This window comes from Camelus ferus, chromosome 9, assembly GCF_009834535.1.
Source record: "Camelus ferus isolate YT-003-E chromosome 9, BCGSAC_Cfer_1.0, whole genome shotgun sequence".
NCBI lineage: Eukaryota > Metazoa > Chordata > Mammalia > Artiodactyla > Camelidae > Camelus > Camelus ferus.
This window is the reverse complement of record NC_045704.1, coordinates 16,282,038-16,308,812: the sequence shown is the minus strand read 5'-3', so window position 1 is coordinate 16,308,812 and position 26,775 is coordinate 16,282,038. Positions and strand designations below refer to the sequence as shown.

Here is a 26,775-nt window from a genome sequence, read left to right as displayed (position 1 = left end):
AGGGACACAGCCTCGGCCGCCTGTAGCGGAAGTTACCCAACTACGGTGTTCCCGGACTACACTTCCCAGAATTCCCAGGCAGTTCGTCGCCTTCCTAGGGCGGAAGGGCTGGCTGCTGTACTCAGTCTTGACTGTATTTCACAGCCTCCTGGTGCGGAATGAATTCCGAAACCCAGCCTTACTGGAGCCGAAATGCTTCCAAACATAGAGCGCTCTACCATATACTTATGTGTTTTCTCCAGCAGAACATGCATTAAAGGTGTCTTTTTGGAGCGCAACTGTCTGATGCTTTGAATCTTCTGAACTACAATTCCTGAATCTCCTGCGGGGCAGCCCTTTCCCTTTTCGGTAGTAAGTATTTGGATAAGCAGTATTGTCTTTAGGATAGTCAGTATAAATCAACTCTATACTGTTAGTCGAGCTTGGCCCTCTCCCTTTTTTCTTTCTTTTTTTTCTTTCAAACGTGATATAAACAAAGCAAACTCAACCAAAGCAAATTCTGTTTACCTACCCACCTACCCATTCCAAGAAACTACCCCATAAATAGAGACTAGAGAGGCTTGAAATATGAAAAAAGAAGAGGAGAGTGTGGGAAAAAAGGAAACTTCCTATGCTGTTGGTAGGAGTGTAATATTGCTGCAGCCATTATGGAGAACAGTATGGAGATTCTTTTAAAAACTGAAGACAGACTTACTTTAAGATCCAGCAATCCCACTCCTGGGCACATATCTGGAGTAAACTCTAATTCAAAGAGATATATGCACCCCAGTGTTCACAGCAGCACTATTTACAATAGCCAAGACATGGAAGCAACCTAAATGTCCACTGACAGATGACAAGATAAAGAAAATGTGGTATAAAAGCAAACTTCAGTTAAGGTGTTCAAAAGCAGGTGTGGAACAGTTGAATATAAATAAAAACAATAATAAAAGTCAATATTTTAAAAGCTAAAAAAAAATGTGGTATATTTATACAATGGAATACTACTCAGCCATAAAAGAAAAAAAAATGCCATTTGCAGCAACATGGATGGACCTGGAGATCGTCACACTAAGTAGCCAGAAAGAGAAAGAAAAATGCCATATGATATCACTTATATGTGGAATCTTAAAAAAAAAAAAAGACGCAAATGAACCTACTTACCAAATAGAAACAGACTTACAGACATAGAAAACAAACTTATGGTTACTAGGGGGAAAGGGGGTGGTAAGTGATAAATTGGGAGTTCGGAATTTGCAGATATGAACTACTGTATATAAAATGGATAAACAACAAGGTCTTACTGTATAGCACTGGGAACTATATTCAATACCTTGTAATGGCCTATAATGAAAAGGTGTATATATATTTTTTCCCTGTAAATATTAAACCATGATTACTCTGAATTTCACCTCTCACGTACTCTTTTACTATATTTATATTGCCTTATTGATAGTAGGTAATCTCATCCAGCTGAAAATTTATCCCCTAGAATAGCAATCTGTCCACATCAGGTGTAAGAAACCTGTTTACCAAGATCTCCCACACCAGGTTTCTGATCACATCTTCCAGTTTGCCTCTGGGTGTTGAGGCCACTCTTCCAAGCCCTTAATGTCTACAACTATCTACAACTACAACTATCCTGCAAAAGGCTGACTGTCAAAGAATATATTTCTAGAACTTTCTCCCTCATACTATTGAATGACATGAAACTCACTGTCCTCTTTGACCCCACACTCCCACTGAAATGGCTATTACAGTTGTCACCGGATCAGTCTGTGTCCAATAAGGAGACAGAAACCACACAATGATTTAAAAAGAAGTCTAATAGAAGGAATTATTAAATTTTGAAGAGAAACTATACAATATTTTAAAACTCTATATAGTACCCTGATGCTGAGAGAGAGTATCAGAGGGAGCACTTAGCTTGGAAGGGACACCCTCTCCCAAAGGCTGGAGTTCAGACTTTATGAAGATATAGCTGCAGCCTACTGGATGGCAGAGAAGTTTTCTGTTTTGCCCAAGTCAGAGTTGGTCCCTAGTTGTGGGTCAAGGAGGAAGCAATATTCCAGGATGTAGGTGGTTCGTAGGCAAGCTGCAACTAGTGGTGGGATGCACGGGTGTGCAGGAGGAGGGGTGGTGCCAACAGCATCATCCATTTGGGGAACAGAGGAACCACAGCCAGTGACTACGTACGTGGATGTGTAGAGGGAATGGTTGTGCATGTGTGGGTAGAAAGCCTGGAGTGTGCAAGGCCCAAGTCCAGAGGTCCAGGGGAAGATGTCCTCGCACCCACTGTACCGACCCACTGAGCAGCTGCTACAAACAGCAGGAGACCTCTTCCTCCCGCGGCTTTCTTCTGACACCCTCTACTGAAAGCTTAACATCATTTACTGCAAAGGAGAAATGCTCAGAGCAATTTCTTTCATTATCACAGAGTATGTACTGAAGGGTGAATTTGGAGCTGAAAGACAATGAATTAGTAACTGGGATACTGCCCCTGGACTTAACTGCAACCACTGCCACTCCTGAAGTCCCAGCTGAGGTCAGTAGCTCAGGAAACTTTAGGTTATATAGGCGTCAAGGATAAGGTTCAGCAAGCCAAGGACTGGCCTGAAACATAGCATGATGAGCAGACAGACACAAGGAAGGCCATCTAGTGAGAGGACAACTGGCTCTCCTATTGGCCCATCTGTAGTAATTACCCATGCAAGGAGCTAACTACAGCCACCATCCAGTGATGGATCAAGCCCATTGCCTTCCATCTCCAGCAGCCTCTCTCTAAAGCAAATCCTCCATTACTTGAGTTGCTTTCCCCAAACAACTCACCCTCTCCAGCCTGAGTTCTACTGGCAATCTATCATGGGGAAAAAACTAAACAAAACAAAACACTGTATAAGAGTTGCTGAGTGTCTAATAACAAAATTGTTACCTCAAGCATGTGAAGGGAAAATAGCCCCGGGACAGCATTTCCCATGTTAGGCGTCTCCCCATATGGGTTCAATCCTCTGAACAACTCTTCAAACAACACTGAAAAGTGAAGTGTAGAGTGGGGGAGGGAGGTGCTTCCCAGTGCTGCTCTGCATTCTAAAAATCTTGTGTATCAATCATGGGTCATACTTTTATATTTTAAAACTTGATTTTTTTTCTCCAAACAATATGTGAAAATTTTATAGGTCTAGGTCATTTTTAATGGTGTATGTTATTCCATTATATGGGGATACCATAATTTGCTCAATCTCTTATTCCTGAACCTTTAGTTGATCGTAATTTTTATTATTGCAAATATTCTTAGATGTTCCCTATTTAAACCATCTTTTCCAACTTGTGCAATTATGTGTTAAAGATAAATTTGAAGCAGGATTAGTGATTCAAAGGCAATGCTAATTATACGCTTTGATACATATAGACAAAGTTCTCTCCAGAAATGTTATACCTGTTTTTTTCTCCCCCATCAACTTATGTAAGAAAGCTGAATTTTTACTACTCCCTTACTGACACTGAGTTTTGTTCATTGTTCACTACTGCCCACCTGGGTCAGTAAGAAGGTAACACTTCAGGGACGGTTTTATTTGCATCTGAATGGTTGTTCCGTTTACAAACCATAACTAGTATGAAAATGTAATGTACGAAAAACTAGGAATAAAACATGATCCAAATGAAGAAATTTACAAATAAACTAAGATACAAAAAAAAAGAGACATTATTATTGAAGATGAATAAAGATACTGTAAAGGTATCTCCTCCCAAATCCAACTATAATCCCAAACTAAATCACAATTTTGGTGGAAACTTGACAAAATGAGCACCTTCTAAAAACTTCTAAAAACATTATTAAACAACACTGTTGACAAACAGTGGTGTCCGAGTCTGCCAGTGAACACTTTTGCCTTTTTTTTTAAGCCCCACCCCCCACCTTGGCCTTCTGTAAGTTGTTACTCACTTCAGTAAATGTTATTTTTACTTAATTTTATTAAGACGATTTGTAGGACACCATTTGTTAGTTGCATTTAACATGTGCGCTGACAAACTTTTTCACTATACATTGTAGAGTTTTTCAGCTGCACGGGATTTCTTATGTTGATAGACTGCATTTTTGATAAAGCTGTACTAAGTGCATATTGTCTGGAATACTTCCTTTTTATGTACACACCAATGAATGAAGATTCTCCCTGAAGAAGTTCTATCTACACCATTTAAATGCCTGCACTGCCACAGAGAGCCTTAAATATCGAAAAATTCTGAACTCTGAATTATAAGGTTGCTTTCTTATGTGGATTCCAGGGAACGTGAAATACGTTGCTATTAAATCCCTCTGTATTAGTCAGCATGGCCTAGGCAATGTTAGTAACAAATAAACTGCCAAAGTCTGAGTAGTGTTAACACAAGAAATGTTTATTTCTCACTTGAAAAAAAAAAAAAGTCCTACACAGGTCAGATTCCATCATTCCAGACTGGGACAAACAGCCTACAATGTGACAGGGAAGAGAAGCCTGGGGGACCTCACAAGATGTCTGTACGGGGCAGGCCTGGAAGCATCTTTTATCACTTTTGCTTACACTCCATTGGTTGGAACTCAAATCACGTGGGCCCTTGCATAATCCCTTGCCAGGATTCCTAGGAAACGGGGTCTCCCTTTGGGCCCAGGAAACAGAGCAAGTCCGATGAATACTTATCTCTGTCTCTGCCACATCCTTAAAATATCACGTCTGTAGAGCTTCTCTCCTGTGTGGAGAATCTTACGGTTTTGAAAACATGAGTATGGACTAATTCTTACCACGCTGGTAGACTAGGTTTCGTTTCTGAGCACGCTTTTTGAATATTCTTCACAGAGAGTATTTTTCTAGTGGGGACTCTTTAAAAGCAAACAAAAACTAAAACACCTAAAGATCATGGCTGGACTGAAGCTCTTGCTATCCTCACCCCAATTAGAATTTCCTGCCCGGGCTCACCTATTCATAGACATTTGACCTCTAACTATTGCCACTGCCACAAATTGTCCCTCTATCAAGAATAACTGTCTTTGCCACCACGGCACATGACCGTTGATGGGAGCTTCTGGGCACTCGCTGAGATCCACAGGAGTTTCCGGGAATGCTCTTTTTTTTTTTTTTTTTTAAACAAATGATCTTTTTTTTCAGAGGGGTTAGATAGGTTTGTTTGTTTGTTTAATGGAGGTACCGGGGATTGAACCCAGGACCTTGTGGATGCTAAGCACGTGCTCTACCACTGAGCCATACCCTCCCCCTGCTGGAATGCTCTTAAGGACCACCTCCTTCAGTGCTGCCAGCTGACATCACGAGTGGCAGTGTCCCCATTCGTTGCTCCTCCCCTGCCCTCTTACTGGCCGAGTAAGCCTCCATCATCTGGAAAACATCAAGTGGCTCCTGTTTTCCTGATGGAACCTGGACTCTCTACATTTATAATGTTTCTGTCCTCTTGTGTAGCCTTGGATGAGTGAGATGGTCCGAGCAATGTATTTCCTGAGCCTGGCCAAGCTCGTGACACGTTATGTCCCATCTCCTCCCTGTGCGCTCTCTGATGGGCAAGAAGGTAAAAGTTCCGACTGAAGCCCTTGCCGCATTCTTTACACTGGTAGGGCCTCTCTCCGGTGTGGACTCTGAGATGAACGTGAAGGTCTGAGTTCCGACTGAAGCCCTTCCCACACGCCTTGCATTTGTGTGGTTTCTCCCTGCTGTGATCTCTCTGATGCAAGTGAAAATAGGAGCTGTAACTGAAGCCCTTCCCGCACACTTGGCAGGTGTAAGGCTTTTCTCCCGTGTGAACTCTCTGATGGGTGTGCAGCACCGAACTGTAGGCAAACGCCTTCCCGCACACGCTGCATTGGTAGGGTTTCTCCCCGGTGTGGACCCGCTGGTGAATGTGCAGGTGTGTGCTTTGGCTGAAGCCCTTCCCGCACTCACCGCACCTGTAGGGCTTCTCCCCCGTGTGCAGTCTCCAGTGGACCTGGAGGACGGAGCTTGAACTGAAGCACTTCCCGCACTCGCTGCACTTGTAGGGTTTCTCTCCAGTGTGGACTCTCTGGTGGACAAGGAGGTTGGAGCTCTGATCGAAGCCCTTCCCACACTCTTGGCATTTATAGGGCTTCTTCCCTGTGTGGACTCCCTGATGGATACGCAGGAGGGACCTGAACCCAAATCCCTTCCCGCACACGTCACATGGGTAGGGCATGTCCCCCGTGAGGACTCGGTGATGGTTGTGAAGAGAGGAGTTGCGCCGAAAGCCTTTGCCGCATTCGATGCATTTATAGGGTTTGTCTCCCGAGGAGCCTTTCTGACTCCCGGGAATGTCTGAGCTCTGTCTGCAGCTCTTAGCGCATGCCTGCCATTCACCAGGTCTCTCACCTGAATGGGGTTTATGATGAACAATAAGATCTGAGCTAGGACTAAAGTCCTTTCCATGCTGGTCACATTTAGATGTTTCTCCTCTGTGGGCGCTGTGATGAACACGAGCATCTGCTTCATCTACAAAGCCCACTGTACAGTTATTACAGCTGAAAAGCTGCATCGCGTGGACCACGTTACTGTGTTTGATTGCTGACTTAATGACCAAGTTCTCCCCACAGTCAGAGATGTATCTATAAGCTCCCTCTTCTTTACATTCTCGGGAATCATCACAATTATCTGAGGTCTGAATGAAGCCTTCATCACACCGAGCACATCCACACAATTCCTCTTCTGTAGGAATTCTCTTATATTTCCCCTGAGAGTTCTGGGGTTCAGTCATCATGTTGGCTTTCTTCCAAGAATCTGGGGTAAGGGCCTGTGTCAGGCCTTTCCAAGCTGTAATGTCTTGATTTTCTAAACTAATGGCATTTATTACATAGTTGTCACGTTCAGAAACCTGAAAAGACACTCCTGCCCACTCTTCACGGAGGGAAATATCTCTTTCTAAATACTGGGGATGACCTCCTTGAAGATTCAAGACGTAATCCTGACTCACAGTGAATTCACTGATCCTTTGTTTCCAAATCTGCCAAAAGTACAGCACTTCTTGTGAGAGGTAACTCAACCCTTTTTCCTGAAGATTCGAAATGTTGTTTTTAATCCTGTCTCCTGTGAGAAGAAAGAGAATTTGGCTAAGCGAACGAGTAAACCATCTATACAAAGGCTGTGAGGAAGTGACGTGGGATGGCGTGAGAAGTTGCCACTGGCTTCTAGTCATATATGAAACAATTAGAAACCCAGTAATTCTGATTTGTGAGCTGCTAGTTAAAAACCAGGTTTTGCAGGGAAATCCTGGAATTCAAAGAAATCTTGGATACAATTTATGAAGGAAGAAATTCACCTCTCTGCTATAAAAGTAGTCGGTAAAAAGCCTTTAATCGTTTTGCTACAAAAGGGAGGGGGAAGGCTCCCATATGATTCATGTAATGTATGTAATAATGGAGTCCTGGACGTGGTGAGAGACAGAGAATCACGAGGACCTTCCAGGATACCGTAGAAGGTTGTGGAAACAAGCAACAACTCCTGTCCCCTGACAATGTCCCTTCCTTTACATCACTGTTCGATAGGGTTAGAACTATCTGTAGGTTTGTGTACAACCTGCACAACTGTACGTGGTGGGCCAAAAGCAGCAGTGGAGGTTGAAATGGGGATAATACAGTGAAATATGAGACTTCTTGTTTATCTTCCCTGAGGTTCTCTAGCTTCAGGAAGAGATAGAGTCCACCAAGATCCTGCACTCCAATTCCTTTAACTTCTCCTCTTCAAGGTTACTGCAGAGTCTCAAACAGCCATGGCTACGAGAATGGGCTGTGTGGAACTGTCAATGGCCTGGTACCCAGGGAAGTGAGATTGTACTAAAGGGGTCATAACAAACAGGGGGTCGAGGCAGAAGAGGATGGTCACACCCTGGGCACCCAAAATAGGCTTCAAAATGTCACAAATACTACGGTCAAGACCATTTGGACACCGCCTCTGGTTCAAAGTAGCTTGTGAGTCATTTTATTGAGTGACGTGAGTTCATAAAGTGGTGTCAGAGAAGAAGGGAACAGGCTTAAAATGGGAGTTTTTCAACTATTCTGATGGTGCCCACAGTTAAGAAAAGCATTTATACTGTCACCCAGTACGTACACATCGACACAGGCCAGAAACTGAAACAGGTTTATCAACTGATACTTACCTTACTGGGTGCCACATATTCTGACAAATTCTTTCGTGTTCTAGTCCATTGATCTATTCTGTCAACTCTCTATTTTTTAGGGGGGGAGGCAGTAATTAGGTTTATGTAATTATTTATTTAATGGAGGTACTGGGTATTGGACCCTGGACCTCGTGCATGCTAACCATGCACTCTACCAACTTGAGCTTCACCTTACCCCCTAGTCCGTTAATCTATTTTGCTTTTTAAAAACTGCTAGTTAAGACACAGTAACTGGATTTCAGGACTCACCAATGGGGTTGCATCCTGCAGATTTAGACCAAGGAGTGCTGTGTCTGTAATCTCTAGTCATAGCGGTACTTAGCGTCACATGGTTATTGAAAGAAAGCCCAGGGTCTAGAGCCAGACTGGGAAGGTTTAAATTCTAGTTCTTCTTACATGCTCCTAGGCCAGTCACCTGTCTACTCTGTGCCTCAACTGCTTCCTTTGTAAAAGGGAGGCAATAATAGCAAGTCAGCACCTGAGCTGGCATGTATATTGCACTCACTACAGACCAGATCCTAATTTGGTTCCTTTAACACGAGTTTGTTCAGAACTTTGGTTTCTTTCCAAAAGCAACCAAGGGACATGGCCTTGGGAACGTGTGAACTTTCTCAATCTCATTCAGAGTAACAAGAGGAAAGAATGAGAGCTTAAACGTATGAGGAGGTCAGATTAGGCTCGCCGCCTGCATCAGATGCCCATGGACCAGGGCCTGCAGAGTCAAGGAGAGCTCCCTCACCAACACTTCGCAAGGGGCCACCTGCTCACGTTTATCTGCTAAAACTCATTAACTGCAGGGTGTCATCTGCACATGAGACCCTGCACCTCTTAGGAGTTTTCTCTTTGGTGGCCAGAGTTTCCCTTTGTGTTCCAACTGGAATATATTCTATCTGGTTGGAAGCTGATCGCTTGAGCAAACAGGACCAGGGGTCTGAGGCTTAGTTACAGGGGGTCGTTGTCCTCACCCACTGAGACAAGGTTCTGGAAGTTCTCCAGCATCACATCTTGGTACAGGTTTATCTGGGCCTTGTCCAAGAGTGCCAGCTCTTCCTCGGTAAAGACCACAGCCACGTCTTTGAAGGTCACGGTTTCTAAAACATCAAGCACATGCCACACTCATCATCCACGCAGATGACCCCTGGAAGGCGAGCAAAGTTGGAAACTGTGCCAGTCGTGAAGTTGCTGTCTTTCTGTTCCAATCCTTCACTTTTAAACCACATCTTGTAATGTGAGAGCTGGGACTGCGAATCACGCTTCAAATTTGACAACTAGCTAGATGTTAGGCCCAGACACTGCAGAGTGCTGGAGGGATTCTGCAAAGCTAGGGGAGGACATGGAGCTGGAGCTAGCGAGCCAGGAAATACACACGGATGCCCTACAGCCTGGATGGCACAGACGCTGTAGCAAGGAGGAGTGGAAACTTGTCCCAGCGATCCCCCTTTCCCCTTCTTGGCCGCAACTACAGAGTCTGGGGAAAATAAAACACCCAGTTCCCTACCACCCTTGCAGGTTGGTGGATCCCTTGCCAGGATCCTATGCAGAGACTGCCATAGGGTTCAGGTACAAGGACAGTTCAAAAATAGTAACAAAAGCAATTTACAGACCAATAAATATGAAAGCAAAAATCTTCAAATTCTTTCCTTAGCACACAGCACCATCAATGAAGTGCCCTTGTAAGAGCTTGAACCTGAATCTACTCAAGCATCGAGTGCCTCCACTTACGGGAAATACTGTGGAAAGAGGAACACATTGAAGGACACCAAAAAGAAGCGTTTTGGGGATCATCGGGGGGAAATTCTATTATTGTCTGGGTTTTAGATGATACCAAAGAATTACTGGTAATCTCACTGGTCCATTTCTGTTTGTAGAAATACATACTGTAATATATAGGAGTGTGTGGTAAATGAGATTGCTATTTTGAAATATTCTCTCTCATGCTCCCAGTTCCACTAAAGGACCTGACTACTTCCTTGCCCCCTTGACTTTGGATTTGGCCACATGACTTGTTCTAATTCTCAGTGGAGAACTTAAGGGGTCTTGTATGTTTCTGCTTGCTCTCTTGCCTCTCTGCCAACGTCCAACACATCCGAGATTAACCAGGACAAAGCCTTACCACGAGCGGAGTGCCACCAAATACCTATGGCATTGGCTTTGGGGTCAGGCTGCAAGAGCTGAGGAAACTATAGAAGAGGCTGGGAAAATGGTTACCTGGGTGATGCAGCCATGAGACATTTTATAAAACTGTTTCTGGCAGTGACACAGAAGATGGAGGGTGCCCCCAATGAATTTGTTAGCTTGAGAAAGACAGTTTCCAGGCAGAGAGTGAAAGTGTGAGCTCATTTATTTTAGCTCATATAATCAGGTACTTTTAAGAAAGTGATACATTCAGGAAAGAAAAAAAAAGCACACTATTAAATAACATGTTCCTTGCATTATTCTTTAAAATTCTCTCAAGATGCTTTGGGAAAGCATCAAGAAAAGGGAGAAAGAGACAAATTAAGCAAATGTGGCAACACGTTAACTGTTGAAACTGCACGACAGGTGTTAGATACAGAGGGTCATAGGACTATTTCCTCTTTTTGTGTATTTTCATAATTAAAACATTGTTCATGATTAAAAAAACAATCCTTGCTCCACTCTGTGATGGTCTTTTTGATGTATCCAACTTGGCTAGACTACAGTCCCCAGTTATTGAATCAAACATTAATCAAGGCGTTGCTGTGCAGATATTTCGTGGATGTGATTAAAGTCCATAATCAGTTGATTTTAAGGGAGGTTATTCTAGATAATCAGGGTGGGCCTGCTTCAATCAGCTGAAAGTCCTTGAGAGCGGAACTGGGGTTTCCCTCAGAGAAGAAGAAATTCCACTTGCCCACAGCAGTTTCATTGGGTCAAGAGTTCCCACGTGCCCTTCCTAAGGGGCTGCCGGACAGCATTTCTGACTTTCCCAGCCCCCACAATTGCATCAGCCAATTCCTTATAACAAATCTCTTAATCTTGATCTCCTACTGATTCTGATTCACTGGTTGAACCCCGACTGATACAAACCCACTCACACCTGACTACGCAGAGCGTGCTCAAGTACACTGACCATGCCCTCTGATGCTGGGGCAATACCAAATCGCTCTAAGAGTTTCTGACCGCTCACTCTTGATTTCTGTACTTGCCTCTCATGGACCAGTGACAAGCAGCTCACTGACTGGCACTGGAATGCAAACTGCACTTGGAGCAGCACTGAACCAGACATCCTGACATCCTTGAGCCTGTTTCTTCGTTTCTCCAAACACTGCCTCTCACAGCTTGTTATAAGGAAGGTAAAGTGCCTACCACGTAGTAGTCGCTCAAAAATTTCTGACTTCCATTATGAAAACAGAGATAATCCAGCTCCTCAGAATGGATGTGGCATTTAAGAGAAAGGAAGGAAACTTAAACTCACCTGGAACTTAATCATACTGTCTTCTTAGAAAGGGCAGGGGCCAGAGAAGGCAGCAGAACTGCAAAGGAGAAAGAACCCATGAGACCAAGGGTTTCCCAAGTTGTGGATGAATATTGGTTCCTTCTGATCTGGACATTTTTCTCACTCAAGTTACCCCATTTGACTGGGCTGTTTATCTCCTGTCTGATAAACCCTGTAAATCCAGTGACCTCTGGCCTTTGAGGGGAAACTTACTGTACACAGTTGCTGCTTTGGGCGCTGTGGAAACTCCCAAGATTAAGAGATTCAAAACCAAAAACTATGTCTCTGTCCTCTCAGATGGTGCTTCTTCAACCTCCTGGGGTAAAGAACCTGTTTCATGTTATTTTCATTTTTATTTCCAGCCTGTCACGGACTAATCTTTTGGTAAAATAGAGTGAAAAAGAAATTTTTAGAAAAAGGAAGCAAAAAGGCATACAAATTAGAAGTCCAATTTTTAAATTACTGGTTTAATCAATCATACAGTGACTGGAATTGCTACATAGATTTTTAAAGGTTTACACTGAAGTTCTGAAATGATCTGGTCACAGACTGCTAACAGTTAATTCTCTGACTGGCACCGGTTTGCTGGCCACCCTTTGAAGCCTCGAGTACCGCCCAGGGTGACAGATTCAGGTTAATGGGATATGAAATATCCCAACCCTTGGCCAGTCCTTGGACTCTTTCCCCTCCTTTCCTGCCTTTAAGAGACAGCATGAATCACCCTTACTCTGGGCTTCAACAAAGATCTCTTCAACTCCTCAGGTCAGTGCGAGTCACATTGTTTTATAATAGTTAAAATCTACCAAGAATTATTTCTCCCTAACCCTGTCAAGAGACCCTAAGTCCTGAAGGAATAACCAAGGCTTAGTCTTTTAGCTGCTTTAACTGGTGAAGATCCCACTATTTCTCAAACAGGCACCAACGTTTCTTGACATTAAAAAATGCATAAAAGGAATCGCTCTCATACACTAGGTACGTGCGCAAACACGCCAGGCTCCCCTCTTCCAGAATCTGCTCTCTCCTGAGAGCCAGCAGTGGGGCAGGTTGATTGACACGCCCACATATACACACATGCACCCACATACACCTATGTGGGAGGGGGTTTGGTTTCCTGGACTTCTGGATTCGGGCCCTCCCTGCCTTAAAGTCAGAGTCCTGGTAGGAACAAGATGGCATGTCCAGATTAGAGAGGAGTTTAACAGATGACTTACATTGCTGTGGGCTGGGTGTCAGGAAATCACAGGGGATAAGGCACTGCCCTGGAAGTGACAGGAAGATGCTACGACTGCACCTGGGTCTGAAGGGGCAAGGGGAGACTGGAACAGAGGGCTGCGTGGACAAGGCTACCTGAGGAGCTGTAACTTTTTGTTGAGAAGCGCAGCCAACCTGGGGCAACCCAGCTGAGAGAGAACTGGGGGACAGGACACCCCAGGTCACTTGTCTCCCTCTCTCCAAGTTCTCCTGTTGTGACTGCCCATTGGCCAAAGACAAGCAAGGCCAGAGGGCAATGGCGGCCTCTCAGGTAGCAGGTGGAAAGTGGAGAGTGGATCTGGAGGTGGGAAGCCAAAGATACGCAGCACATGATGCCTCCAGACCCTTGCTTTTCAGAACCTCCGACACTGTGGGTGGGACTGTAATTTAGTGCACCCACTCTTGAAAACAGTATGGAGAGTCCTTGAAAAATTAAAAATAGAATCACTATATGATCCAGCAGTTCCATTCCTGGGCAAATATCCAGAGGAAACTCTAATTCGAAAAGATATGTGCACCCAATTGTTCATAGCAGCACTATTTACAATAGCCAAGACATGGAGACAATCTAAATGTCCACCGACAAATGACTGCATAAAGAAATTGTGGTGTGTGTGTGTGTATATATATATATATATATATATATATATATATATATACACACATGATGGGATACTACTCAGCCATAAAAAATGAAATAATGCCATTTGCAGCAACATGGTTGAACCTAGAGATTATCATACTAAGTCAGACAGAGAAAGACAACTATCATATGCTATCACTTATGTGTGGAATCTTAAAAAATGACAAAAATGAACTTATTTACAGAACAGAAACAGACTCACATAGAAAACAAACATATGGTTACCAGGGGGAAAGGGAGTAGGAAGGGATAAATTGAGAGTTTGAGATTTGCAGATACTATTACATATAAAATAGATAAACAAGTTTCTACTGTATAGCAAGCACAGGGAGCTATATTCAATATCTTGTGGTAACCTATAATAAAAAACAAATGTGTATATATATATATATATATATATATATATATATATGATTAAAACATTATGCTGTACACATTGTAATTTGACACATTGTAAACTGGCTATATTTCAATTATAAAAAAAAAAAAAGAAAGAAAGAAAAGGAAAAAAAGAAAAGAAAAGAAGAATGGACAAACAGTGGCAAGAGAGGGAGCAGGAAGAGCAGTTCAGAGATTATCACAGAAGCCCAGCCAGGGATGCTGGTGCCCTGGAGCAGGGCACTAGAAACAGAAGTAGTGAGTTGTTGGGTTCTGCATTTATACTGGTGATACAGCTAACAGGATCTGCTGACTGTTACATGTGGGCTGGGAAAGACAGCCAAGAAAGGAAGCTTTGCCTCAGTGACTGGAAGGATGGAGTTGCCATTTACAGAGGTGGGGGAAGACCAGAGGAGGGGCAGGTTTTGGAGGGGAGGTTCAAGAGCTCAGTTTTAGAAATATCAGGTTTGAGATGTTGAAAAATACACCTATATTTATAGAGAAAGAAGAAAAAAATTATCCCAGTCAAAAGACACAAAAGACATAAAAGACATAAATTACCTACGAAACAATTTCATTAAGGAAGAAAATTACAGAATTTTATTGAAAGGCCTTAAGCCCTGACTGCACTTTGGAGCTCATAGTGTCTCCCCAGGCATAGAGGTCTAGTCTGAGGGAGAATTCCCAAGGTCTGGCCCCGCATACTATGCGCAACTAAGAGTAACACCCAATCTTTCTATGCTTCAGGCACTTCCTAGATAGTTAACTGGAAAATTGTTTCACAAATATTTTATTATGGAAATTTCTACCGCACAGAGGTAGACAGAATAGTTTAATGAACCCCCATGCACCAATCACAGGGCTTAAACAATTAACACGTGGTCACTCTTGTTTCAACTATCCCTCTCCCTGTTCCCCACATACTCACATACTATTTTGAAGCAAATCCCTGACGTCATATTATTTCGTCCATAAATATTTCATTAAGTAGCTCCAAGAGAAGGAAACAGTTTAAAAAATGCTAATATCACACCTCAAATAACTAACATTAATCCTTTAATTTTATCCAAGGCAGAGTCAATGTTCAAATTTGTTAACTGCAATTTAACAATTTACAATTTGCTATGTGTTTTATAATCCTCAAAGATTACACTTCCTGGCTCACAGCACGCGAGGTGAATACGGGTTAGTAATTTAGAGCAGTTCTTTTCGAATTGTATTCAGAGACATACTCCAGATTTATTACTAGGGAGAGGAACTGAGCAGTCCGAGCCGTCCCCCAGATTGGAGATGAACTAATTCCTCTCTCCACTCAGGGAAGCAAGGCTCAAACCAGTATCTCCAAAATCTGAGTCAAAGCCCCCCCTACCCCGGCCTGGGTCCCGAGATGCGCGTGCCAAGACCGACACCAGTCCCGACCCGCGGCTGCACACATTGTCCATGCCATTACCCCGAAACCTGCAGAGGCACCACCTGAATCAGTCCTTGCAAACCTAGTGCAAGCGCTCCACACCCCATCCCACGGAGGCCGGGCGGGACCCCTCACCGCCCCACCCCGCCAAGGAGCCCTTTCATCAGTCACCAGTCCCCGCTTCCAACTCCTCCTACTCCAGTCCACAGGGCCGGGATATAGCTGCACACCCTTCACCTCCATCCCCCGCGACACCTCGGAAGGGGCGCGGTCCACGCTAAACTTACCTCAGCGCCAGAAACAATGCCGCCCACTGCATGCGTCCGGGACCATTGCGCATGCGCAAGGAAACGTGTGCCTACAATCCCCAGAAGCCCCTGCGCGGCAGCGGCGGCCACGCCAGGTTGCCCAGGGGTGCACGGTGCCGCTGGGGCCACCCGGACTCTGCCTTTCTAAAATAATAATAACAATGACAATAGCGATAAAACAATAGTGAAATGTTAATAACAAATTTTTAAAAAATCACTCTCTACCCGTAATGAAAAAGGAAAGAGCACAGTCAGTATCTTACTACTTGGAAATGAACTCGTTACCATATTGGTGGAAATCTTTGCAGATTCTTCTGTAGACGCGTCCTTTAGTTATATAAGCATGCAAATTGTCAATGAAAATTTACTTACTTATTTTTTTTTCGCGGTTTGTTTCCATTGCAGGGGACTTGAGAACTGACATAACCCTGTAAACAGGATTTTTTCCCCTTTGGAGAAGCAGAAAGAAGTAACAACTAGCAAGTAGCTGCTTTATTATAAGGGAATACTACGAGCCTGGCGTTCTCTTTAAAGAGGCATGTTTCAACAAATTTCGAAAAATTGGGAAGTTTTCAGATTCTCTTTGAGAAGTCTCTCTTGGGACTTATGCTTTTTTCGCAGTTTAAGATTCCTATTACAGAAAACATCTTTTTGATGCCCTAGATTTAAATGGGGATTCAAATTGAATTGGGCCCTAAAACCGAATAAAGATTACACTAGAGCCCTATAATTCTAGCCTATAAGGAAAGCACCAAAAACAAACAAACAAACAAAATGGATGAGAACAATCTCTGGCAACTCTAGACCTAGGCTAGACAGATAATTAAAGACCCTCATCTGCAAACGGTTGGCAGGAGCTGGAGTAATAATATCTAACTATAGTTTGACATTGCAACTTGGGGCATATAGAGGGAACAGTAAAATGCTTTTGGCCTGTCTCTTGTCTTTTGATGCCTCGACATTTCAATTTCACCGTGATTTAAAAAAAAAATCTAGTAAACTCTGCCACAGAGATGAGAGTCATCCTTGATTTTGGCAGATCCTAACAGTTTATTTTATGGGATAGGGAGGAGGATGTTTTAATGTGCCTCGGTAACATCTGTAATAAATACCTAGATCCTCTACCTTGGAGTCAATTTATTCTCTTTGAGCCCCTCTTCTCTGATCTCATCTTCTATTACTTTCTCCCTTGCCCATTCTGGTCCAAGCACACTGGGCTTTGTGCTGTCAAACCTGATCGCTGTTCCCCCTGCTGGTATGTTCTTTTCCCCAAAGGCCCCAAAGGTAACTTAACTGTCTTTATTCTTTGCTCAAATGTCACTCTCAGTGAGGTCTATGGCACTCCCATTTAAAAGTGCAAAGGCCCCTAGTAATTCTCCACCTGCCTTACTCCACCTTCCCTTTCGCTTCTTGGTACATATCACCTTCTAAAATACAGGCATACCTCGTTTTATTTATTTTTTTATTGCCCTTCACAGATGTTGCAGGGTTTTTTGTTTGTGTTGTTTTTTACAAATTGGAGGTTTGTGGCAACCCTGCATTAAGTCTATTGATGCCATTTTTCCAACGGCATTTGCTCACTTCGTGTCTCTCTGTCACATGTTGGTAATTCTAGCAATATTTCAAACTTTTTCATTATTACTCTACTTGTCATGGTGATCTGTGACCAGTGATCCTTGATGTAACTATTGCAAAAAGATTACAACTCGCTGAAGGCTCAGATGATGGTTAGCATTTTTTTTGTAGCAATGAAGTATTGTGAAATTAAGGTGTGTACATTGTCTTTTAGACATACTACTACTGCACTTAATAGACTGCAATATAAACATCACTTTTATACACACTGGGAAACCAAAAAAAAAAATTGAGTGACTTGCTTTATTATATTTGCTTTATTGCACTGATTTGGAATTAAACCTGCAGTATTTCCAAGGTCTGCTTATAACTTAGACTCTTTTTCTGGCAGCCCTAGGCAGCAGAAGGGAACTCAGCCCAGGCCGTGCCTTGGGTCACGAGTCACCCACGTGCAGCAGTCAGACTGCAATCATGGTCCACTGTCCTCCACAAAGCTAGGCTTGTGGGCTCACTGGTCCCAGGGGCCAGAGTGTAGCACAGGAGTGCCAAATTGGTCCTCCCAATTATCCAGACCACCTCATCTCCTACCAGCCAGCAAAAATGATGCAGCCTCTGAAAGTATCTAAATCACAAATTTCATAGTTCGTGTATACCTTGTATTTTGGTACTAGGGGCTAAGTGAATGGTAGAAAAAGCAAAAAATACATAGAGGTTATAACATAGATCTTTGACCAAAAAAAGATCGTCCCAGCAGACTAATTTTTAAAAAATAGGTAGCTTTACTATTGTTATAAAATTGATATATGCTCTTTATAATAAAAATATGTAAAAGTACATGAATGCACTGCAAACACAGTATTCCATCTGCTAGAAATAAGCAGTTATAATACTGACCTTTCACACATCTTTTCCTTTCTCTCTCTTTATAAACACACACACACATTAACGAAATGGGGTTGTAGTATAATTACTGTTTTACAAATTCCTGGTTCACTAGTTTGTGAGCAACCTTCAATGTCATTACAGGTATACCTAAATATTTTTAGTGGTTTCTCCTTGTTTACATGTGCTTTAACTGATTAAAACTGGAGCATCAAGATTTGTGGGTTTTTGCTGGAGTAAGACGATGCTATTAAACCTGGCCATCTACATACATCTTCTCCCACATGTACAACTATCTCCCAAGTATAAATTACTACACACTGACTGCTACTTCGAAGTAGAGGTTATACAAATTGAACTTGACACACTGACAAATTTTCAAAAAAGACAACCTATTTTCAGTCTCACCAATAAGTGCATAAGAGCTCATGTTTCCACAGATCCGCACTGATGTGGCTTTGGTGAATCTGTTTACCACTGCTATATTGACGAGTTAGAAATGGTATTTCTGATTTTTTTAAATGTTATAATATTTGTCTTATAGGTTAAAAAAAAAACCCCAGTATGAAATGAAATGGTAAAAATACTGTATTCATGATAGCAATAAAACAAAATCCTAGAAATATACTTAAGAATATTCAGAAGCTAATTTTCAAATCTCTAAAATAATATTTCTGAAGGCTCATTTAAAATACTTTAGTAAGTAGAAACAAACAGCATCTTCAAATGGAAAAAAAATCAGAATTTCAATGATGCAAGTTCTTCCCAAATTAACCTATAAATTCAATGCAATGCCAATTAAGAGCCCAGATTTTGTTTAAAATGATAAAATACTCCTGCAGTTTACATAACCTCTCTCTGACAGCAGTTTCTCTCTAGGAGATAAAATACAATCACAGAAACACGATGATAGTGTGTTGGAGACACGTTACCCAGACCTGCCAAGAGAGCATCTTTCCCTGAAACCATCCATGGCCTAAAAGTGACTTGCCTCAGTGAATGTTAGTATCATCTTTTAATTTTTATAAAACTGCTTTCTAAAAGGTATGTACAATATTGCTTTGAGTAAGGGGACAGTTTTTTCCTACACTTGTCCCGTTTGTAGGTATTTCTCCCGACACGGAATCTGTGTCCATAATCTGCCCCTTTGATATATTCTTACTAGTCCTAGCATTTGTAAAAACTCCCTGCCTGGGCCACCTGTGATGAATGTGATGTTTCTCTTTTTCCCTGAAACCATTGCCACATCATTTCCTTAGGGACTATTCCGCTGTGCAAGAGACTCTGGAAGACTGGAGTTTGTGAAGTTTGTGCCTGAGTGCTTTCCCTGTTTACCAAACTTCCAGATCTTCCTTCCTGTGCAGACCAGCCTCTACTGCAGCCCTCCCAACACATCATGTCTGTATCAATTTTCTCCTGTGTTGGCTCTGGATGAACAGAAAGTTCTGAGGTCTACCTGGAGATCTCCACTCACACCTGCTTACAAGGTTTCTCGCTTAAGTGCACTCGCTGATGATTCCGCAGACCTGAGCTATAGCTGAAGCCTTTCCCACACTCCGTGCACTTGTAGGGCTTCTCTCCAGTGTGGACCCTCTGATGAACGTGAAGACAGGAGCTTCGACCAAAGCCCTTCCCGCATTCCTCACATTTGTAGGGTTTCTCGCCAGTGTGGACCCGCTGATGACCTTGAAGGTGTGAGCTCTGACTGTAGCCCTTCCCACACACGTCACATCTGTACGGTTTCTCCCCCGTGTGCACTCTCTTATGACTGAGGAGACCTGAGCCGTACCGGAAGCCCTTTCCACATTCGTAACAAATGTAGGGTTTCTCGCTGGTGTGCAGTCTCTGGTGGGTGCGAAGATTTGAGCCATAGCTGCACCCCCTGCTGCACCGATCACACCTGCAGGGCTTCCTCCCCATGTGGACTCGCTGATGTTTGTGAAGACTTGAGGTGCACCGAAAGCCCTTTCCACACTCTTCACACCTGTGAAGTTTCTTGCCCGTGTGGACCCTCCAGTGGATAAGGAGTCCGGAGCTGTGACTGAAGCCTTTCCCACACTCCGCGCATTTATACGGCTTCTCCCGTGTGGGCCCTCTGGTGGATGAGGAGGTCGGAGCTGTAAACGAAGCCCTTCCCACACGTGGCGCAGATGTAGGGCCTCTCTCCCGTGTGGACCCGCCGGTGGCTGTGAAGGTCGGAATTCCGCCAGAAGCCTTTCCCACACTCGGTGCATCTGTAGGGCTTCTCTCCCGTGTGGACCCTCTGGTGGACGTGGAGGTCTGAGCTTCGGCCAAAGCCCTTCCCGCACTCACACTTGTAGGGCTTCTCTCCCTGTGTGCAGTCTCTGATGCGTGAGGAGCCCTGAGCTGTAACTGAAGCTCTTCCTGCACACGCCACAGTCACAGAGGCGCTGCCCCGCGTGAGCCCTCAGGTGAGCCTGCAGGTACAAGCTGTGACTGAAACCCTTGTCGCACTGGTCGGGTTTCTCTCCGGCGGGCGTTGTCTGATGACTGCTGAGGTGGGAGCTACAGCTGAATCCCCTGCCGCGTTCCGCACAGCTGTAGGGTTTCTCCCCGGGGTGGACGTGCTGATGCTTATGTAACGCGGACCTGGCGCAGAACCCTTTGCCGCACTCGCTGCACGTGTAGGGCTTCTCCCCCATGTGCAGCCGCTGATGGACCTCAAGCACCGAGCTGTAGCTGAAGCCCTTCCCACACTCACTGCATTTGTATGGCTTCTCTCTGGTGTGGACCCTCTGATGGACCAGCAGGTTGGAGCTCTGCCCAAAGGCCTTCCCGCACTCCTCGCACTTATAAGGTTTCTTTCCTGTGTGCACGCCCTGATGGATGAGAACAACTGATTTGTACCTGAACCCCTTCCCGCATACCTTGCATGTGTAGGACGAGTCTCCTGCCGGGACCCTGGCACGGCCATGAATGCGTGTGTTCTGCCCGGAGCCCCAACTATGCTCGTTACTTTGAAAGGATTTCTCTCCTGGGGGAGTTCTTAGATGTCTCTCCAGACAGGCGCTCTGCCCCAAGCCCTTAACAAACTTATGATATTGATAGGGTTTCTCTTTCAAGGGCACTCTTGGATGAGTGGGCAGGTCTGAATCATCCTGGCAGCCATTTTCACTTTCATTTCTTTTAAAGCCATTCTCTCCAGGGTTAGGGCATTGAAGTATTGACTTTTTAATGCAGTCTTTTCTGCCTTTATCACAATTACATGGTTTCTCTCTTCCAGGTTTCCCGTGGTCATCACGATAATGTGATAGCCAGCTAAAGCCGTCATCATCCCAGCCACATTTATATATTATATCTTCCATGTTGAGTTTTTTCCATCTTTCTTGAACATTCCTTGTCTCATTCACAGAGGCTTTTATCCAAGATTCCTGAAAGGAGACTGGTCTCACAGGCCAGGCTGGAAACTCGTGATTTTCCAAATTGATGGACCCATCCCGTTGAAGACTGTCTACCAAATTTCCAATCTGAGAATCCTCAGCAGATACTAATTTCCTGCCTTGACAGAGAGAAGCATCTTCTGAGGACCAGAAATCTGCCCCTGGAAGAGCTTGCTCTGTGGTCTTGACTCGCAGTTAATTCACCAGCCACCTGCTCCCAGATTTTCCAGCAGGGGAGCTCTCTGTGTGAAAGAAATCTGAATTCTTTTTCTGGAGTATCCTCCATATCCTCCTCATACTTGTCTCCTAAAGGGGTAAAGGTGACTTGTGAGAAGAAGTGCAAGACTGGCTCAGGGACATCAGGCTCTCAGACCGGGACCAATAATGTCCCTAGAGGAAACTTCAGGTTTATGTATCACAACTGTCATGGTGCTTCTTTTTATGTTTGAAAAAAGGAAGAGGCTTCTATTGATAAACTTGGAAGCTCAATGTTAATATAATCCTGTTAGTAACAAACTAGTCTCATCATAGAGCTGCCAAGCAAAAAATAAATTCTGAACAGGATTTTACCCCCCAAATTTTATTTCTTCACTTAATAATGCTGTTGTTGCTAATAATAATAATATTAATAGTATCTAACACTATTAAAACAGTTCCTATGTGCCAAAGATATACATATATTAATTTATTTAATGCTCAGGATACATGGAGGTAGGGACTATTATTTTCATCTTACAGATGAGGAAAACCAAGGCACAGAGAGAGGAACCTAGTCAGGTCACTGCACCGTGCTGTGAGGGAGGGCTGAACTGGGATTCCCACATACAAGTCTGGCTTCAGAGCCCACACTGAGTGGACACTCTCACCACACTGCCTCCCAGAGGACTCTGGCTCTGGGTGTGTGTGAGCCAAACGTGGGCAAGGAACAAAGCAACCAACCTGCCAAAGTGCACCAGCCGTGTCTGCGTCTTCTGTGGCATATCACAGGGAGCCAGGTGATACGGACAAGGTGTGGAGACATAAAACCTCTCCACTACTGACGGCGGGCCACCACACTGTCATGTTTGCCACAGAGTTCCACATGCTTTTAAAAATGTGCCCACACTTTCTGATGTTCTTTATTGGCCATTTTTATCTTTTAAGGCTGACGTAACAGGAACCTGTTTATAACCAGGGACTTGTAGGATACAGAAGTGAGAAATCCATCAGAGGTCTCAGCCTTCTGGAACAGTCTCTCTGCCACTGGCTTGCTGGTCTTACACTGCCTGTTCTATCAGAGGGACGAAAGTCCAGAGATCCCACACTCCCTCTGGGTCTGTCATTCTCTGGGAAGCATGAAGGAACCATGAGAAGGCAGGGACTGAGGAACAGAAATGAGGCTGCACAACAATCACCTACTTTGGGACCCGCCGTGTCCACCGGCAAGGCCGAGGGTGGGGAAGGGCCTCTGTGTGGCCAGCTCACCGGCGCACTACCTGGCCTGGATTCTAGACTCCGTGGTCCTCACCTGGATGTGCATCTCTTGGAGTTTCTCTCTCTTTCACCCAGGTCTCTCTGTCTCGTTCCAAACAGCATATTTTATCAGGTTTGAAAGGTTGTTGCCCTGAAATCGCAAGAAAATGCAAAGCTAAGACTTGCTTTTGAGGTATAAAAAAAGAATCTGAAAATGCAGCCCTAATCCCATGACTTTCAGGCGTTTGAAAGACAGATAAGGAAAAGATTCACGACTGGTTAAATGAAACTATTTTTCAACAGTTCTAGAAAAAAAGGATTTAACCTGCATACCAAGACCAAAAATATCCTCTCTTCAGGGAACAAGAACACTCCGATGAGTTAAGTTTCAATTACCCAGAAGTTCCCCTCACCCACAGAGACTAGGTTCCAGGAAGTTCTCCAGCATCACATCTCAGTACAGCTCCCTCTGGACAGGAGTCCAGCAGCCCCATCTCCTCCTTGGTGAAGACCACGGCCACATCCTTGAAGGTCAACGGCTCCTAAAATGTGATGCTGCCATTAACACCAACACCCACTAGATGAAAAGTCAACTTGGCATCACTAACAAAAGCAGACAGGAAAACAGAAAGTTGTTTGGCATGGCAAGTTAAATCAAGTTTTATTAATGTTTGGTGCCAATAATTTCAATTCTAACCAATTGATCTTCCACGGTTATCCAAAGGAGCAGAGCAAGGAGCATCCTTTGCTCAACTGCGAGCACTTCTGAGGGCCTTTCCTGGGACTGGAGTGGCTGAAGCACAGGGTCTGCACGTTTTATAATTTTACTCTAACATGTAGATGACCAACTCTTCCTCCAAAAATACCATGAAAATGGACAATTCCAATGGTGCCTAATTTCAGAGTAGCCATGTCTGCACACACCCCCAAAATGACCAGCCCCCCAGAATGGCTGTTTTCTGACTGCCAGCCCCTCACCCCTCTGTCAGCAGTGAGGCAAACAGCCCCTGCCCCCTCCACACACACAGCTTCTAGAAGCTTCTTTGTCGGCATTTGACGGGCAGCCAATGTGTGTGACAGCAACAACCTCCCAGCCGGGTGAGACCTCCAGAGCAGCGGTTCAAACTGGGGAATTTAAATCATACCATGTCATCCACAGCTATGAACTACGGCCTGTTTTTTAAGTGAATTGCTTCAGTCCAGTGAGGGAAAAAAACCCAGTAGTGATATATTTTGAAACATAGTGACAGTCCTGGCCTGGGCCACACAGCAGCGACGGGGCCAGGGCCTGCGTGCAGCCTTGTTCTAGACCACTAGGCTTCTTCTTCCTCCTTTCTTTTCCTTTCCTTTTTTTCAGAGCCACTGTATTTTAACAACTTTCCTATAAAAGCCAAGATGTGTGTTCCCAGGGGATAAGACAATGAAAAGAAACTTCTGGCTATGAGGTGAACACATCCCAGGGGTGCGGGGGTCATGGTGAGCACGCCGGGGATCCAGTCAACAGTACCGGAACAACTCTGGTGACAGGGGGTAATGGTCTCACTCAGGTGACCACTTCATGATGTATAAAAAACACTCAGTTACTAGACTCACACCTGAAACTCATATAACATTATACATTAACTATGACTCAATAAAAGCTGAAAAAAATGAGAGCAGAAAGCAGATAACACCAACACCTTATATTTACAGCACACCCACTGTAAGGTAGGTACGAGCCTACGTACTTTTTTTTTTAACGAACTTTATTTCTATTTATTTGGTGGGGGGAGATAATTACGTTAGTTTATTTATTTACTTATTTTAATGGAGGTACTGGGGATTGAACCCAGGACCCTGTGCATGCTAAGCACATGATCTACCCCTGAGCTATTATACCCTCCCCGCCCCTCCAAGGCTAAGTACTTTTATACACCTTATTTCATTTTATGCTCACAGAACTCACAGCAGGTGAGAACTTTCTGGAATGCTGGCAATGCTCTATTGTCTTGGTTGGGTCAGTAACTACTCACAAGGCAGTCGCTATTCACAGATGAGCAAAGTGGGGTCTCAGAAAGGCGAGCACTGTTTGTCCATGAACACACACCTGTTAAGCATAGAGTCAGGACTGAACCTGGGCAGCCTGACTAACCACGCGGTAACCACCCTGTAACCACCCTGCTGCCCCACTGCCCTAGGGAGATCAGAGGAGCACAGAGCAGAGGAGCCCACGTTTCTGGTTTGGAGAAGGAGTGTCACCAGCAGAGCACACTTCCCAGCAGAATCTGAGATCAGTTTCAAGACTAGAGCCAGCGTGAGGGGGAGGAAGCTTGGGGCGGAGGCAGTCAGGTTAGCAATTCATTCAGCAGATGTGGACCAGGCCACTAACTTCCGAATCTTTATAGCAGCCCGGCCTTCCAGAGCAGATTCCTGCCAAATCCAGCCACCACTTGGGTGTCTAAAAGGTGTATCGAGCCAAAAAAAGCCTCATTAGAATTAAGTCTTTGAGAGGGGAGGGCATAGCTCAGTGGTAGAGTAGCATGCTCAGCATGCACGAAACCCCAGGTTCAATCCCCAGTACCTCCTATTAAAAAAAAAAAAAAAAAAAAAAAGAATTGATTCTTTCCTCCCAAACTGATCTCTCCTTACCCCATGGGAGTAAACAGTACCATCTACCTTAAAGTTATCCTGAATTCTTCCCTTTTCCTCATTTCTCACACTATTCATAAAAAAAGTCTGCCAATTATGATCCCCAAATACCCTTCAAACCTACCCAGTTTGCCCCATCTCTGCTTCCATCTCTCTAGTCTGACTCATCGTTATCCTTTGCTTAATGATGCAGATACTTTTCCTCAGCTCAGCCCGTCCCTTAAAGTACTTGAAAGCCATTGTCTTGTTAGCCCCATGAAGGCCAGGATGTTGTCTGATTTGTTCTTTGATATCCCACCAGTGCTCAGAAGAATGTCCACAGTAGGTGTTCAATAAATATTTGCTGAATGAATAAATGAAAGGAAACATGAACAGACCAATAACCACACAAATAACTGGAAAAAGTCGTTTGAGATCTACCATGAAAAAGAGCACCTGGTTTGGAAAACATTACAATTAAGTTTTAGCCAAACTTTAATTTTAACATTATTCATTTTTTCCTCATAAATATTTTTTCACCCGAGAAATATGCTGATGGGTACACATCCTTTTGTTAATGTTGGGCATCTCAGGGAGGGCAGAACTGGAAGGGGGAGCTTAAGTTTTTTTCTTACAGATCTTGGTATTATCTGACTTGTATGAAATTTTACTTTGAAGATTATAATAAAATATATGTACACTGGAATTATTCACATGGCCAAGCTGCACAGGCTTAATACTATGAGTTAGTAAGATGGACAATCCAAAAATATCTCCATGGTAGTCCACGGTATCCCTTTTATGTGGATAAAAGCTGGGGTCACCAGGAGGAAAGTCTCATAACTGTAAGTCACAATGGTTTTGGGAGAAGTTAAAAATATAGTCTTAACTACTCGAACTCAAAAAGTACATTCACTAGATGTTTTCTTTTTTTTGTGAAGGGGAAAACCTCGCTAGGAAAAAACAAAAAAACAGAATTCTTGAATTGTAAAAAAAAAAATCACTATGATTGGAAAATAAAACAAAAAAAACCCAAAACCTCAAGAGATGAGCTAAACAGCAGAATGAACTCCAGTGAAGAATAAGCCAGTGAACTGGAAAACCGATCAGGCCCTGGAACATGGTAGGGAACAGCGAAGAAGAGAATAAAAGTTAAAGAATAGGGAAGATGGGACCCAGAAGTTAAACCACTTACCACAGGAGTTCCAGGAGGGCCAAATGAATAAAATACCAGTAACAACAGACATCCAGGCAGAAAATGCACT

The 26,775-nt window shown here is 43.8% G+C and overlaps 2 protein-coding genes across 4 annotated transcripts; both read right to left on the bottom strand.

Moving 5' to 3' along the window:
* Window positions 1–4,353: 4,353 nt before the first annotated feature.
* ZNF285 (zinc finger protein 285) lies at window positions 4,354–13,345 on the bottom strand. Of its 3 annotated transcripts, XM_032485874.1 has the most exons (4): window positions 11,816–13,345; window positions 11,582–11,639; window positions 9,111–9,236; window positions 4,354–7,055 (listed from the first exon to the last, which is right to left on the bottom strand). In XM_032485874.1, the coding sequence occupies exons 3-4, from the start codon at window positions 9,142–9,144 to the stop codon at window positions 5,356–5,358; spliced, it is 1,734 nt and encodes a 577-aa protein (XP_032341765.1). In that variant the 5' UTR covers window positions 9,145–9,236; window positions 11,582–11,639; window positions 11,816–13,345; the 3' UTR covers window positions 4,354–5,355. The 3 variants fall into 3 exon arrangements, with proteins under 3 accessions (XP_032341765.1, XP_032341764.1, XP_014406391.2); XM_032485873.1 differs by having other exon boundaries at window positions 11,582–13,345; XM_014550905.2 differs by lacking the exons at window positions 11,582–11,639; window positions 11,816–13,345 and having other exon boundaries at window positions 9,111–9,257.
* A 2,464-nt stretch (window positions 13,346–15,809) lies between these two features.
* Window positions 15,810–26,559, bottom strand: ZNF229 (zinc finger protein 229). Its single transcript, XM_032485871.1, is given in 6 exon segments — window positions 15,810–20,130; window positions 20,132–20,382; window positions 20,384–21,619; window positions 21,621–21,757; window positions 22,959–23,054; window positions 23,321–26,559. Coding segments are annotated over 6 exon segments (2,361 nt in total). The 5' UTR covers window positions 23,352–26,559; the 3' UTR covers window positions 15,810–19,520.
* Between the last annotated feature and the right edge of the window lie 216 nt (window positions 26,560–26,775).

What these genes read in the sequence shown, in the direction of transcription:
- ZNF285 (XM_032485873.1), bottom strand. Translation starts at nt 9,144, where the DNA reads ATGCTGGAGAACTTCCAGAACCTTGTCTCAGTGG. An exon ending in CCAGAACCTTGTCTCAGTGG is followed by an intron (nt 7,056 to 9,110) that starts GTGAGGACAACG and finishes TTCTTCTCACAG; the next exon opens with GAGACAGGATTAAAAACAAC.